Source organism: Hippocampus guttulatus, chromosome 6 (assembly GCF_054856545.1).
Source record: "Hippocampus guttulatus isolate MCC_2025c chromosome 6, RoL_Hgut_1.0, whole genome shotgun sequence".
NCBI classification, from domain to species: Eukaryota; Metazoa; Chordata; class Actinopteri; order Syngnathiformes; family Syngnathidae; genus Hippocampus; species Hippocampus guttulatus.
Genome location: NC_141266.1, coordinates 5609269 through 5624828, shown reverse-complemented (window position 1 = coordinate 5624828; position 15560 = coordinate 5609269). Strand labels below are relative to the sequence as shown.

The window sequence follows — 15560 nt, the reverse complement described above, 5'->3', positions numbered from 1 at the left end:
ATAACTTTGCTGCTGTGAATTGGGAATTTCTCCATTGCGAGACTAATAAAGGTTTTCTTATCTTATTATAGCAGACACTTGTACAAGCAGTGAATCAAGGCTGTCACCGTGAATGTATGACGCATACTGTATATCCCATCCTACAGTAACATTAAAGAGCGCATAACAAATGAATTTGATCTGAGAAAGCAGTGAAGTGGTAGCTCATACAAATAGAAATTAACAGACATAGCTCATGTTCGGTCCAGTAAAGCAAAGAGAGCATTTTCAATTTGCACAGACAAAAAAAAAAAAATCTGTCAGAATGCACCTTGTGTTAAAGCTTGCTGGTCAAATGTGGTCTGAGGGAGTGTTCGCGTCTCAAATTGGGTGATATTCTGAGGCAAACCATGTTGGGTGGTCACATAGGAGTCTGTAAACACAGAAAAACACATACGTAGGAGGCTATAGTCTTCAATTATAGAATATATATGGAGGATGTCGAGGATGTATTAAATGGTGTACAATGAGAACAATAAAGAGTGATATTAAAACCAAAGCTAACATTAGCTGCAAAGCACAACAATCACCTCAACGAGACATGTTTGGTTGCAGAACTGTTACAGTATCAACGGCAATTCAAATGAGCATCAAACAAAATATGGGTCATTATTAGGGGTGAAACAACTCGAAAAAATCCTTGGTTCAGATCATATCATTTCAAATAACGGTTAAAAAAAACAATAAGAATTATGTCTTGCATAGCCAGGTTCACACTGAAAGAATCATGCAGTCTGACTCTATTCAACATGTCTTTGTTGAATGTCTGCTGTCAGGCTGCTGAATAAAAATAACAACAATAATATTAATAATAATAATTACATGATGTGAAAAACAATTGTAAATAGCACTGCAATTTATCCCTTTTGTATTTATACTGCACTTAATTGAACGGTGTCTGTTTGTTTTTCTTCTTTCTTCTTTCTACCCACATTCTTGCTGCTGGAGGCTGTAAATTTCCCCAGTGTGGGACAAATAAAGGATAGCTTATCTTATCTTATCTTATCTTTGTGACAGCCCGATCTTAAAAGTCGGTGAGATTCTTGCTGCAGGACAGGAGACATTACGATTTTGTTTTTGTTTTCTTTTGTTTTCTTTTTCAGGGTTCAAAGATTTTTCAACAAATGCTAAAAATTGTTCTTCACAGTCACTAAAATGGAAGTGGAATCTTTTGTGCATAAAAGGCACAAAAAGTATAGCTGTCCCTTAAAGCTCCAACCCTGAAACCTTCACAACCAAATTACAGCACGGTCCATAAATATTAGAAATTGTAAACAATTCTCATCATTTTGGCTCTAAACACGACTATGTAAGATTTGAAATTAAATCAGATGTGCTTTAACTGCACATTTTCAGGTTTAATTTAAAGGTATTTACATCCAAATCAGGTAAGCGATATAGGGATCACGACAGTTTGTACATAGCCTCATGCTATTTAAAGGACGATTTGCAAATCTTTTGCAGTCAATTGCAGCCTTAAGCCAGTTTGGCAAAGACATCACCGGATGCTGGTTTTCATCCCTGTTGATGCCCCCCCACCAAAAAAAAAATCCCAGAATGCACCGCTTTGAGTTGCGTGCAAGCGCCCTATGCTCTTGGTGATTATGTGTGACCATTCTTGTTACCTTCTCCTTGCACCAGTGGCTGGTTGGTCAATTGTGCTTCTAATGTGACCGGCTGGCCTCCATTTACACCCTCTGCTTGTCCAAGTCCCAGCATGTTTTGTTGCTCACATGAAGTTGCGGATGGTTGCTGAAGGGAGTTTCCCTCCATCTCCACCTGCATATCGTGGGGCACCGTGCCAGCTTCTAGTGGGTCTTCAGCAGACTGAGGCTGCAATTGTTGAGCCAGTTCATATCTGATTTGGGGGAGATTATGAGGAAAATCAGTCTATTAAAAACAACTTTGACCAACTTGTGATCTTGCCAGAAAGATGAGTCGGCATCGAATAATTGTCTCTGGGCCTTTGCCTGTGAGAGGCAATGATGAGAGGTTTGGGAGATTACAGTGATCCCTCACTTAACGCGGTTAATAGGGACCAGAACCGGCCTCGATAAGTGAAGAACTGCGAAGTAGGGTTTGCGGCCCCCCCCCCCCCCAACCCCGGGAATTTTTGTGTAGGTCTATGTGGGTACCAGCATGTTTAAAATATATAAACAGTATTTATACTTTGCATATTTGATACTACAGAAGTACACGTATTTACTCAAATCTTTAATTATAGAACCTTATACCAGGTGTGTCAAACTCATTTCACATTGTGGGCCACATACGGCCTCGGTCAATGTCAAGTGGGCCGGTTCATTAAAAATTATACCATACTCTGCTATAAATAACCAAAACAATATGTCTTTCCTTTGTTTTGTTCTAAAGAAGCACAAGAACACTCGGAAAATGTTGAAATTTAATGAACATATCTTTTACAAAATATTCATGAAGCACCTAAGATTTTCTTTGACAAATGTGCAATTTACTTTTATCATTCACATATATGCATTGCAACTGATCCCACTAACTGTACAAAGGCACACAATTTTAGTATTTTGTGCCTTTGTAGGCAGTAATTGTACTGAAAAAGTAATTGGTATTGAAAAATATAGTAATGCACTTTTAAGATTAAACGAGATTTATAAAGAAAGGATTTTTTAAACCATTTACACGAGCATATAAAATCGAAATGTAATCCCTGCCTACACCTTACAAACTAAGGAGAGTGCTATAATATGTGTAAAGAATAAAGTATTCACATGTCCTTGATAGCGTCTGCTGTGTTTGGTCTGTCTCAGTGACAGACTGAGGCTGCTGTTGTCTTCTTCTCTGATCAAAACAATGTTGTCTTTTCCTCTGATCAACACAGTGTGTCCCCCTAGCAGATATTACATGAATTGCACCTTATTAAAAATATTCATTGTCTTTTATGCATTTTTTCACTTTTAAATTATCCTGTGGGCCTGATCAAACCTCCTTGCGGGCCGGTTCCGGCCCACGGGCCGTAGGTTTGACACCACTGTCTTATGCAGTAATTAACTCATTCCGTCCCAGCCAATTCTAGACCTTTTTTCTTTTTTTTTTTTACCCTAGGTCTTGGAATAATTGAAAATAAAAGTATCTGGGGTTGAACGTGTGGAGTGTGAAAAGACATAAATATGTCTTTGGGAGTGAATGAGTTTTAACATTCATCAGCATTGCCTTCTGAGAGAGGCAAAGAGACTTGTGTTGGTGGCGTCGAAGGCGGCTTTCACTTGACTTGTACAGGCTTGAGGTTCACTCGGAGACCATTCTGCTTCACGCTCTGACGGTGTAGCCGCCTTTAGTCTCCAGCTACTTAGCTATTTCCTGGCCAGCTATCCTTGCGCCGCCGATGTGTTTATGATAAGAAAATGAATCGGTATCGGAGAGAGGGAACGAAGGTCGAAGTGCTGCTGCATTCTCTGTATTTCCCCCCCCCCACTGTGCACGTAGCAAACACAACACTAAGAGACAGTATGTCAGACAGTCAACAGCGTGAGGAGACACAAAGTAAGGTGCTGGTTGGGGCTGCAAAGATGCACAGCCAATCAGCTCACGGGATAAATCCACCCGTGCTGTCATTGGTCGACGTTGCGCCGGGAACCAATCATGCGCCTTAAATGAGTGCCCGTTGGATACACAGTACAGTACAGGCATGTGCTAAACCTCTGAGTCATTCTGCATTTTTTTCTGAATGCAGTACTTTGGAAGAAAAAAAGCACTGAAGCAGCGATAAATGAACCGTGATGTAGCGAGGGATCACTGTATATACACATCATCTTGAAGCTAGCATCATTAAACATAAGGAACAGACAGGAAAAAAAAACAACTCAAACCTGTGTGTCTTCATGTGTTTCCGACAGTTTGGAGATGACTTGAATGTCTTCTGGCAGTATGGGCACATGTAAGGCCGTAGATCACTATGAGTCGTCATGTGGCGTCGTAGGCTACCACTAGTGGTGAACGTTGTATCACACATGACACACTTGTATGCCTTCAATCCTGAGTGAGTCCTTATGTGAGCCTTGAGAACCCCTGAAGAGGCGAAACCCCGACCACACTGCACACACTTGTATGGCCTTTCTCCTGTGTGAGATCTTGAGTGAGCAAATTGACTATTAGTTCCAACAATGATATCTAGTTTCCATGATTGTGACAGTTTTTTTTCCTTACTTCATGCTGAAGAAAGCAAGCATAGATGTACAACATTATCAGCAAGTTCACAATCTCAGATGATATTTAATCTTGCAATTTGTTTTATGTTAACTAACAGCCTAAAACAATTATTCAATGAAATGAACAAAGCAATTATTAGAAGACTCGTCTCACCTAATGTGCTGTTTCAGATGACTTGATTTCTTATATGCCTTATTACAGAACTGGCACTTGTATGGACGATCGCTACCCACCACCTCCAGATACTGTTGGAATGCCAGGCGAGGGTTCTGAGATGGGATGAGGCCTGTGAAAGAACCAATACATTATTTAAGGACATGCTTCTCAAATGAATGAACAAGATGAATAATGTGTTATACTCATGTAAAGAAACAAATCTGAGTTTGACATTGTGGATGAATGCGCTTACCGAAGTCTGTAATGAGAATGGGCTCCTGCAGTGGGATGTCAGGTAATGGTAAATTACTCTTAGACACTTTGGCTTTGTTGGCTTTTCGTGGAAACCTGTGCTTCTTCTGCTGTAAGCTTTTGAAGTGGGACGCTATATGCGTTTTCCTGTGTCCTGATGTACGAAAGATCTTATCGCAGTGAGGGCAGGAGAAAGGCCGAACACCTGAAAGAAGAATTACATTTTGAAAACACTGACAAATGAAAATTGTGCTCACACAAGCATACACACAAAGATTGGTTGTCGAGCGGTTTGGAGAAGGAGGAAGTTATCAGTTATCAGTGCAAGCAAAAAATAAATAAATAAAATTGATCCTCTCTGAGTGTTTCCTCTTGTGTCGCATAACATGATCCTTTGATAAGGCAGACATACTCACCGGTATGCAGTCGCATGTGTACCTTCATGCTGCCAGAAGTAGAGAAGCACTTCAGGCAGCATTGGCACTCAAACGCCTTGATGCCTGTGTGAGTTTTCATATGGGCTGTGAGTGTACTCTTGACAGCAAATGCTCGGAAGCACTGTTTGCACTTAAAAGGTTTCTCATGGGTATGGATGCGGATGTGGCGGACGAGGTCGCTGGGCTTCTTAAATTCTTTGGAGCAGTAAGGGCATCCATGCCAGCGGATGCCATTTTCCTCCCTGATGGAGCCTAGGAATAAAAGTGGACAACAGAGCTGGGCATTTCAGTCCGCTATTTGATCAGCACTTACAAAGAAATATCTGCTCTTTTAGCTGAATTAATACATTCGTCCAAACGCTTCCATACCTGGCATTTGTATTGTTTTTTTGAAAATGCTTCTTTTTCTTTCTCTGATAGGTTTCTCCAGAAGCTGTGTTTTTTTCAAGTCCACATTTGCTCCCTCAGATGTCTGGTTCTGAGTATCTCTGACATTGGCATCAACATTCTGAGTTGGGGCTACACTCAGCCCGCTGTTCTCTAGAGCTTGCTATGAAAACAGAATTTTAATTAGCTCAAAAATCAATATTGGAACACAGTTTAAAATATTCGATGCCACTAACTTTAGAGCTTAAACGAGTGTGGCTTAACATGGGGTGTGCATTTGGTGTAGGGGGGAAATGTTCTTGACTAACCTGGAGGATGTCTTGGTTAATGGCGCTTTCCATGGCAACAGCTGGTTCTGGGGGTTGCGGCTGTGCCGTCTCTCCATTGACTTGCTCAGAGAGCTCAAGTAGCTGTTGGATGACATCTGTTACTGCCTCTGTGCCATCTGACCCTGCAGGACCTGCTGTGTCTGTCTCCTGTGGGACATGGGGGGCATACGGGTAATGGGAGGCGTGATAAAGGACAAGAGATGAGGGCAAGAGAAACTTCTTAAAATCTCATTAGTGCACAATTATATGCATTGCTAATGACATCAGTATTTTAGTCTGTACTTGCGGTATTGAACTGCATTGCAGCAAGTCTTTATTTTGCTTCCTTATTGAGCTACATGAGAAGGGAAAATGCCTCGTTTACACCACTTCAAGCTACATGCACAATAATGACCATATTTTTCAAGAAGTACTTCTTTGACAGCAACAATCAAGCCTGAACATCAGTTCTTAGCAGCAGGATTTTATTTCAATTTGGCACGTCAGTGTTGCAAAAATGAATAGAGAGAGATGCACATTTTTGGGGGGGAGAGTGAACCTTGGGCGCACCAGTACAAAAAGCTGGTCTCGGTCCCTGAAAGAAACGTTCACAGAACCTAAATAAGACACTACATTTACACTACACTAAGTACTTCAGTATACGTCATGTCTAATCAATCAGGTTAAAATATTTCCCACCCTACAATACTGTACTCTATTACCAAAGTGCTGGAAGGTACATCAATGACAGAGATGTGCATCTTGCCGATGTGTGCATTCAAACTGCCCAACTTCTTAAATACACAGCTGCAGTCCATACAGGGGAACAATGGCACACCTTTCGCCTACAAAAAAAACAAAACAAAAAAACACCACAACATATATTACATGACTGCCTTTAAGTTGAACATGTACCCTTAGGTCAGGTGTCACCACAACGTAATGCCTGCGGGCAACCAGGTAGCCCCCAAGGACCACATGAGCAGGCCACATTGTGATTTTCAAGGAATGTTGTAAAAGTGATCATTTGTAAATGTAAACACTGGCAGATATTTATCTGTTTAATAATTATTGTGAGCGGTCCCTGCTCTCATTTTGGTGCAATATAGGCTAATACAATAAGAATAAACTGGGGTGCGCATAAGCTGTGCGCAGGTGCCCAAGCGCACTGGAAACTAATTGCGTACCAGATTCAAGCCTGTTGCTGGCATTTGCATACTGAGCATTTCTCTTATTTTGTTTTCTTGGTTTTTTTTTCTTTTCTTTCTTTCTTCTTCTTCTTTTTTTTTTTTTAGAGCGCAGCGGTGAACGGGGCTCAAGGTCCATGTGTTTTTCTAAGTGGCAGCAAAAGGAAGTGATGTGTGTGTTTTCAATACTGCCGCTCGCGTTCCACAGACGAATATGGTACTGTTTACCTCGGCACTCCGCCTTCACTTTCACTTCACCCTTCTTGTTCACTTTCATATAGCATATATAGAATTACGGTACTTTAAAATTATCTGTACAGTAGGGATGTCCCGAGCATGCTTTTTGGCACATGAGTCCGAGTCTTTGGTTTTAAGTATCTGCTGATACGGAATCCCATTTCCAATACAATTTTTTTTCAAAAGGGAGTGTCCATAGGATTTTTCTCAAGTTAATATTGAAATATACATACAGATATGCACATATATAATTGCATATACGTACAGTATATGTTGTTGTATTATATATTATGTGGACCAGTCCACCAAATCATTGCAGGTTGTTTTTTGTAACACTCAAAATTTACCTTATTTTTTAACCCTGAATTTTGATGACACACAAACTCAAAATGTGCAGGACGCTTTATTAAAATATATATTTTCATCAAATTGCCTAGGGGACACAAATGGCACCAATTTGGTTGAATCGCCTATACAGGTATACACTTTAACACAGACTGAGGCAATTTGTTCAATGCTAAACAATACATTTACATCATTATTTATTGGCTGGTGCAGGTTAAATGAAGAGTCTACGGAGTTACATAGGTGTTGGCCGATTGCCTGACTTCTCTCATTGAGAAACAACACTCTTTATGACCTTGTCAAATGTACCCAGTGGGCAAAAAGCTTGCTTGTTACGATAAAATTTACACTCATCAAACTTCTATTTGAAGTAAAGTCATTTGGGTATGTCACAATTGCTAACGTGCCTGTCGTGGCTCTCAACTCTTGCCGTTTAGCGAGAAGGCTTCTTTATATCAAGCATAGCAGACGTATTAAGAAGAATCTTTTGGCTTGCCTCTCCCGTCAAAGCATGCAGACGAACCCGCCCTTCTGCCTCTGCCTGAAAGAGAACTGAGTGCAGCGCAGGAGACGTGTGTGTGTGTGTGTGTGTGGGTGTGTGTGTGTGTGCGTGTGTGCATGCGGCTGCGTTACGGTCACTAACGACATTGCCAATAAAAAAAATTAAAAATACAGTATTTTCCGCACTATAAGGTGCACCTAAAAACATTCAATTTTTCAAAAGCCGAAAGTGCGCCTTATAATCCGATGCGCCTTATATATGGATCAATATTCTGATTTCTTGGACATAGTATTTTAAATGTTCTATCAAGCGCTTTGTTGCAGATGCAGCGGTTATGAAAGCTCTACATACATAAAGCTGTATATATGGATCAATATTTTGATTTCTTGGATGTAGTATTCTAAATGTTCTATAAAGCACTGTGTTACTGCAGCAACGGTAAAGCTGTCTTGTATTGTATTCCTTTAGCATAGCGCTATCTAGTGGATGCATAATGCAACCGCAGCCACTATTCTAGCTCCTATTCTATGTCTTATGATGCGGTGCGCCCTATATATGAAAACAGTTTTAAAATAGGCCATTTGTTGAAGGCGTGGCTTATACTCCGAAATGCCTTATAGTGTGGAACATATATATTTCTTTTATTGTGAAAAACAAAACTAAGCGACTACTGTCCAATTTGGCAAGATCTTTCAACATTTGGATGATTTTGTAGCTTTGCCCCCTTGAAATGAAAATAAATATAATCTGTCTTTTTCACCCGGCTTAGCTGAAAATCACGTGATTGGCACCGGTTTCCAGATCACGTGATTGGATTTAGATAGCCCTACCATTAGGAATGAGTACCGAGCCAGCCTATTTTACATAGAATGCTGTTCCAACTCACCTGACTAAAATGATCAGGATCGTAATCAGGCATGTGTAAAGTTCACTGATGTGAATCGGGTGTTTTGGAACAGGGTAACATACTGTATAAAACAGGCAGGTTAGGACTTCAAGACCCGATTGAGGCCATTGAAACATTGTACCATCTACATGTTCTATAAATTTTGGTTCTGAACCCAGATGAGTAAAGCATAATAGATGGATTGATGTGTTGATCCAATCAAAATATAGCCCTCGGCATTGTAATCAAAAGCGAATCGTGGTGAAGACTTTGTGATTACGTGACATTTGCAACTAAAAAAGCAACTGCTAAACATTCACTCGTAACTTCAAATTAATTATGCTACTCTCTTACCTCTGAATGAACCCTCTGAACATGGGAGTGTAGGTTCCCCTTTTGCGAGAAGGAGGCTGGACAGAACATGCAGAGATGTGGCTTTTCCCCAGTATGTCTCACCATGTGAGTTTGCAGCACCACCTTCTGGTTAAAAGCCTTGCTGCAATGTGTGCACTTAAAGGGTCTTTCACCTAAGTAAAGATGAGGTGAGACGCATGAAACGGTAGCAGGAAGAGAATGACCACTCTTTTTACACGTTAAAAAATCTATACAGGCCAACATTTAAATGCTAATACTGAGCATTGTCAGGAGTTTGTGTGACCCTCTGGTTCCACTGCAATTTAGAGAATCCATTTTCTGATCAATCACACACCAAAGTATGTGCTGGCAAATACTCCCACATTTAATCATCTATTTGTTTTGCCAAACATGTTGGTGTTAAGGCTCCCAAGTTTTGTTGGGAAACCTCAAGGAGATATGAAGGATCGTTTCGTTCTAGTCATCAGTACCAGTATTGCATCTGTGCAGCAGGCAATCATCTTGCCGAATGCAGGCGAGTCAGGCTGAAACATCCTGTGATCACAATTTGGAAAATTTCACATTTTTTCACAAGTCTATATTTGTCAATCTACATGTGTAGGTGTTATTTTTCCAAATTGACCAATCTAAAATGTTGACAATGAATTGCTCTCCATCACCATACAATGTTAAGCCCCCCCACTGAGTGACAAACAATTGTGTTTTCAAGGCAGCGAATGTTGCATTCTCGTCAGAGCTCGTTCAAGGTCACAATAGTTTGTGAAAGGGTCGCAAGACGCTTGGCTGTACTTTTCTTGTTGCAAGTGAATTTTGAACATGGTCAAGAGAAATCTCTCAAACAATTGGTGAACCTCTGTCGAACGTTAGGCGAACATGGCCAAATATCTGTGACCCTGAATGAACCATGATGAACTCTGCCGTGAGCGCGCATTTTTCTACCTTCACCAACTATTGTTCACCGCTCAGTGGGATTGGGGCTTAATTGGTTGAACAAATATCGGGATGCCATTTTTGGGGTCTCCTGAAAAAGTAATCATTTTGGAGGTGGGAGAATTCCGTCTGATTCAGACGATAAACGGATGTGGGCAATATGGTGAAAACAACATTAAGAGAAATAGTTTGCGGCTCTTATTAGAAGTGAAAAAAGTTCGACTGCATTTTATATTTCTTTGGGTTGTCGCTGTGTGATACTAAAATCGGTTTGATGAACCGAAGCCTTTGTGTGATAAATATGCAAAAAACAGAAATCAGGAAAGGGGCAAATACTGTACTTACTGTATGGCTCCAAGCTCAGCCAGTTCCGTTTGGCAGCAATGCATAAAAACATATTTTCTCCCTTTTCGCTCTAAAGTCAGCACAAATCCTAGGTATCTTCATCATCGTGAACTTCTGAGCTCATTTTATGTATTTTACCGCAATTGAGACGTTCCCAACTCCTGTCTGTCACTGGCCTGGAAGTATTTCTCACACCGCCTTATAAGTTGCTGGGAAACTGCGTCCACAGTTACAAACGTCCGTGTGGAAACACGACAGTGGCCATACATTGGTTGCATGTCGCATTTTTTTAATTCTTAAAAACAGTTTTGAGGCACACATTTTTACCTGGCCAATTTTTGTTGGTCGACTTTTTTTTCCCCCCAGCCCTAGTACAGTACAAACAAAACCCTGGCATTGTGCGGGTGAGTGCTTTTCTGTGTGAATGCTGGGAAGAGGAGAACATTTTTTCGTGTGTGTAGCTTACCTGTGTGGATGCGAATGTGTCTGACAAGTTGGCTGGGCTTTTTGAATGCCTTTCCACAGTGATGGCAGCTGTTGGTGAACCCACTGCGATCAATATTTTTCTTGTAATTTCTGGAGCTAGAAGACAGCGGCCTGTAACAAGGGATAATAACAATGGATTGTAGTTTGCGAGCCTATTCAAAGTTTTATTCATGAACTTAACCACTGTTAAATAATGCTTTGCCCTCATAAAACAGCAAGTGAGTTGACGGTTTGATCTGTATTTATTTTGGAAGACGGCTCATGCTCTTTGATTTTTCTGACCATTAAAGCTTCCTTACCTGATCTTGATGTGACACTTCATGTGCTCCTTGAGGTGTGCAGATGTCTTGAGCTCCTTCCCGCAAGTCTTGCAGGTGTAGACTTTGATGCCGGACAACTCCTTGCGGTGGTCCTCTGAGTGAAGAGAGAGCTGACTCTGAAGAATAAACTCATCCCCACATTCTGTACAGATCAAGTTCTGCAACAAAGCAAAGGGGGAAATGTTCACTCTAATCAGGATTACATTCACCAATTTTGTATGTTATTGGACTTACCTCTTCCCTTTCGTGCAGCATAGTATGGGATTTGAGACTGGCAATGCGGGAGAATTTTTTATTGCATACAGGACAGGTGAAGTCAGAGGTTGTGTGTGTGGACTTATGGAGTGTGAGGTTGAACTCCACGTTAAACGTCTGTGGACACTGGTCACAACGATGAGGCTGGAACGGAGAGCGGAAAGCCAAAATGTTACATAATATTTCAGAAATGGAGTCCCTGCAAATGCATCCATTTTGCTTTCTGTGCCCCATGCTTTTGCAGCTTTAAGGGCTTTAAGGTGAGGTACCTTAGATATAAACGGTTATACCAGATAGTGTGAGTGGCCACAAAAGACGCATAATGCCAGATTCGAATGTCACTGCCAACAGTTCACTGATGTTAATTTAGAACCCTAATTATTTATTGTAATCAGCAGGAAGTACAATATCATACCTAATATCACAGATCACTTGTGTTAGGTTGTTGTATGAGCTGGTCCACTTCCACACTATGTAATAAAGGCCTTTTAATCAAGCAGGACATGAAACTAGTTGTTAATTCACAATTGCCGAATAACATGACCCGCTGCATGCTGACAGTCCATACTGCAGCTTGTATTGTCCCACGTTTTACTGATCTGAACTGAAGCTCCAAGACCTAAAACTCTTAACAATCTTTACAAATATGCTGATATTCTCTGCTGGCAGGTATTGATTGATTGATCATCTTCACAGTATGATATAGTACATCAGATCTTACTTCTTACCTTGTCATTGATCTCATGCTCACGAAGATGCCTCTGCAGCTGGCTTTCGGTAGTAAATATTTGTGAGCATATTGTGCACTTCTTGTCCTTGATTTCGCCATCTTTGAAACCATCAACCTTATTTTCATTTGCATCTGCATCAGAAATGAAGGACAAAACAGACCACTTTTATCTCAGTTCAGTGAGCTTTAACTTGAAATAAAAACACAGGATGATGTGATGGCTGTGTATAGCACTCCATATATTACAATGTCTAGTTCCCTTGCGTCAGGCACCAGACCACCAAACTCTTCCAGTGTCCTACAATAATCGAATAATCGGGGGAAGACCCTGTCAAAACCAAGGCCCTTTATAAGTATAATCATAATGTAATTCACTAAGTTTCAACGATTCTTTCATATTATATCAATATGATATATCTGATATATATATGATATATATATCGGATACCATAGCTGGTATCTTGTTCAAGCCACGCCTTTTGGAAGGATTTAACCTTGTGTGAAAAAATGCACGCAGTGCAGAAAAAAAGACAAATGATTACTTATCATCTCTGGATACTCTGGTTTCCTCCCACATTCCAAAAACATGCATGGCAGGCCGATTGAGTACGCGAAATTGTCCCTAGGTTTGAGTGTGAGCGCGGATGGTTGTTCATCTCTGTGTGCCCTGCAATTGGCTGGCAACCAGTTCAGGGTGTCCCCCGCCTACTGCCCGAAGACGCCCGGGATATGCTCCAGCACCTCCTGCGACCCTTGTGAGGATAAAGCGGATCGGAAAATGGATGGATGGATTACTTATCAGTTTAAGTGGATAAACTCAAAATACTGAATATAAAATATTTGAAACGCAAGAATGTGTTGATTTGACTGTATTTATGAAATGTGTCAGTGAACTTCGGGTGGCAGGCCACCTGAAGTCAGGACTGACATATTGGCCACAATATTGATGCGGATGTGGAACTGGGAGTCACGGCTTGGAATTGAAGTGGATTTACATGGGACAGGAGATGTGAGCCAATCTCTTTTTCATCAATGGACGCTACAGCTTTGCGTTTGCTTTCAAAACTTAGCTTGTAGCAGACGTGTGCACATTTTCAGCATGACGTCTCTCATCCACTGGTGAAAGGACATTTTGATCCTCTCCTCTTTCATCTATAACTGCTTCAGAGAACAAAGTGTATGCAGAAAAGTGGTGACGATTGCACGACTGTCTGTGTCCTATGTGTTGTGTTGTGTTGTTATTTTGACTTCAAAATGGCGCCGCGTGAGTGGCTGCCTTTCCAGCAGCTCCTATATTTTGTTGTTCTACTTCTTCCTTTCATAACTTTGCTGTTGTGAATCTGGAATTTCTCCATTGCGAGACTAATAAAGGTTTTTTTTATCTTATATGTCCACAGGACACCATGAAACCCTGTGTTCATAGGCAATATAGCAACATGGATGCCCATCACTTACATGCATCTTATCTGCATGTGAATTTATGGTTTGTTTGTAAATACATGAAACAGGTTAACCTGATCATTTACAAAGCATCGTTAAGGGTGATTATAAAAAGATTATACATCGACAGTATTTGTGTTGGAATTATTAGTCTTCTGCTCCTTTTTTAGTATACAGAGAACAAAATTTGTCGCACACTCAAAAAGAGCAGGTTATTATTTAACTAGTAATTCTAGGGTGCTGCCCATTAAAAATAAAAGGCGATCTATTATTAATTCAGAATACTTCAACAGTTCTTAAATATTGTACTGGGATGTTTTGAAGGAAGCTCAACAAAGAGCATGACACTGCGTGTCCGAATAACTATTGCTCTTCCCACCTGGGTTTTGCTGTGGCGCATTTAAATTCGCAACAGACTTCTTTGGAATTTGGGCTGATGGCAGAAATATGTGTCATTTATTCATGCTGAAAGCAGCATGCATCACCATGCTCTCATCCCCTCAAAGTGCATTTTTTTGTCTTTTTTAATACATCTGTCAATAACGAGGGCCAGAATGAATATATTGTAAGTATCGCAGTGTTCCCATACTTTTGTCCTATTCAGGTAACCATACGACATTGTTGCAATTATAGCAGTTTCATTGTGCATGGACGTAATAGTCCATTTAATCAAACGGTTATGTTCCAAACGTTTTGCCAAGCGCTGCTCTTGTGACATTGTATTTACATTGTCAAAAATTCACGACTGTGTTCGCTGTTCTAATAAAGGTCTCTAATTTATACGCGGCCAAATGCTTCGTCGTTAAACTTTCGTCCTAAATGTCGACGACTGCAACGTTTTGCCAACAGCTCAGTTATTTCACCAGTGCGAGGCTATAGCGATTATCGTATTGTGTGATGGATGGAAAACAGACAAAACATTAAAGAAACGTGGTTGGTGAAACTTCTCCCAGACATTCATCAGCTCGCCGGGGGTCGCGGGTCTGTTTGGCAACATCCGAACAACATCAGGCACCATTCGAACGACTTAGCGTCTAAGCTAGCTGTAGCACTACAGCGCTAGCAATCGAACGCTAATGGCAAATAGCTGACAAACACCGCTACAGTTCAAAACACGCACGTCAAATTCGACCATCAGCACTGCAGCTCTCCTTCTCGCGGCCACCAATTTGGACTGGAAGGCAGTGAGGGGAGCCGCCGAAATACTATTAATATCATTCCGCCTCAATCACTCCTTCGCCGCACAAAGCAAAGCCCACCCGCAGTACTATATCCGGGGACTATATACATTACATTAAAGTGTTATTAGATACGACATACAAGTGTTTATTCCAAAAACCACCGGTTTCTTTGGAGAGACTAAAATCGATATTTTTTATTCGCTGAAATTTGGCACTTATTACCTGTTTCGTCGTTGCTTTTAACTCTCAGTTTGCGAGGCCGGCCCCGCGGCATAGTTCCAGTTCTGTGTGCGGGTGTGCTATGAACAATTTGCTTTTCAAAATGGCGTCTGTGTCATTTGTGTAGTACGGAGTGGCTGGAGTGTGAAGACGCACAGCTGCACGACGAGGGAGACATCTACTGTTTGACCTCTTGTAATGCTTCCGCAGGTGTTCCCCCTCTTCTAAACGCCAACGAAACATCTTGAGCGTGGAAGAGACAGTAATACACAAAGAGATTTAAATAAATGTAATTAAATGTGAGTAGAATACACACAAGTAATATCTTAATCACAGTGCAGGGCAAAGCATTACAATT

The 15560-nt window shown here is 40.9% G+C and overlaps 1 protein-coding gene across 3 annotated transcripts in view; it reads right to left on the bottom strand.

Annotated features, from left to right (window-relative positions):
- The window catches only part of LOC147203364 (zinc finger protein 236), a 39587-nt gene extending 24303 nt beyond the window's left edge, over positions 1-15284 (bottom strand). For 2 of the 3 annotated variants that reach the window (XM_086113984.1, XM_086113986.1), the window contains exons 1-15: positions 15206-15284; positions 12361-12494; positions 11612-11776; positions 11357-11535; positions 11038-11168; positions 9276-9448; positions 6487-6609; positions 5765-5932; positions 5439-5619; positions 5049-5321; positions 4634-4837; positions 4378-4510; positions 3885-4145; positions 1665-1897; positions 311-412 (exon numbers count right to left, since the gene is read on the bottom strand). In XM_086113984.1, the coding sequence (XP_085970110.1) occupies positions 311-412; positions 1665-1897; positions 3885-4145; positions 4378-4510; positions 4634-4837; positions 5049-5321; positions 5439-5619; positions 5765-5932; positions 6487-6609; positions 9276-9448; positions 11038-11168; positions 11357-11535; positions 11612-11776; positions 12361-12494; positions 15206-15257 (2512 nt within the window). In that variant the 5' untranslated portion in view covers positions 15258-15284. Of the gene's footprint in view, positions 1-310; positions 413-1664; positions 1898-3884; positions 4146-4377; positions 4511-4633; positions 4838-5048; positions 5322-5438; positions 5620-5764; positions 5933-6486; positions 6610-9275; positions 9449-11037; positions 11169-11356; positions 11536-11611; positions 11777-12360; positions 12495-12904; positions 13007-15205 lie in introns of those variants that run through there. The other variant, XM_086113985.1, reaches the window with a different exon arrangement.
- Between the last annotated feature and the right edge of the window lie 276 nt (positions 15285-15560).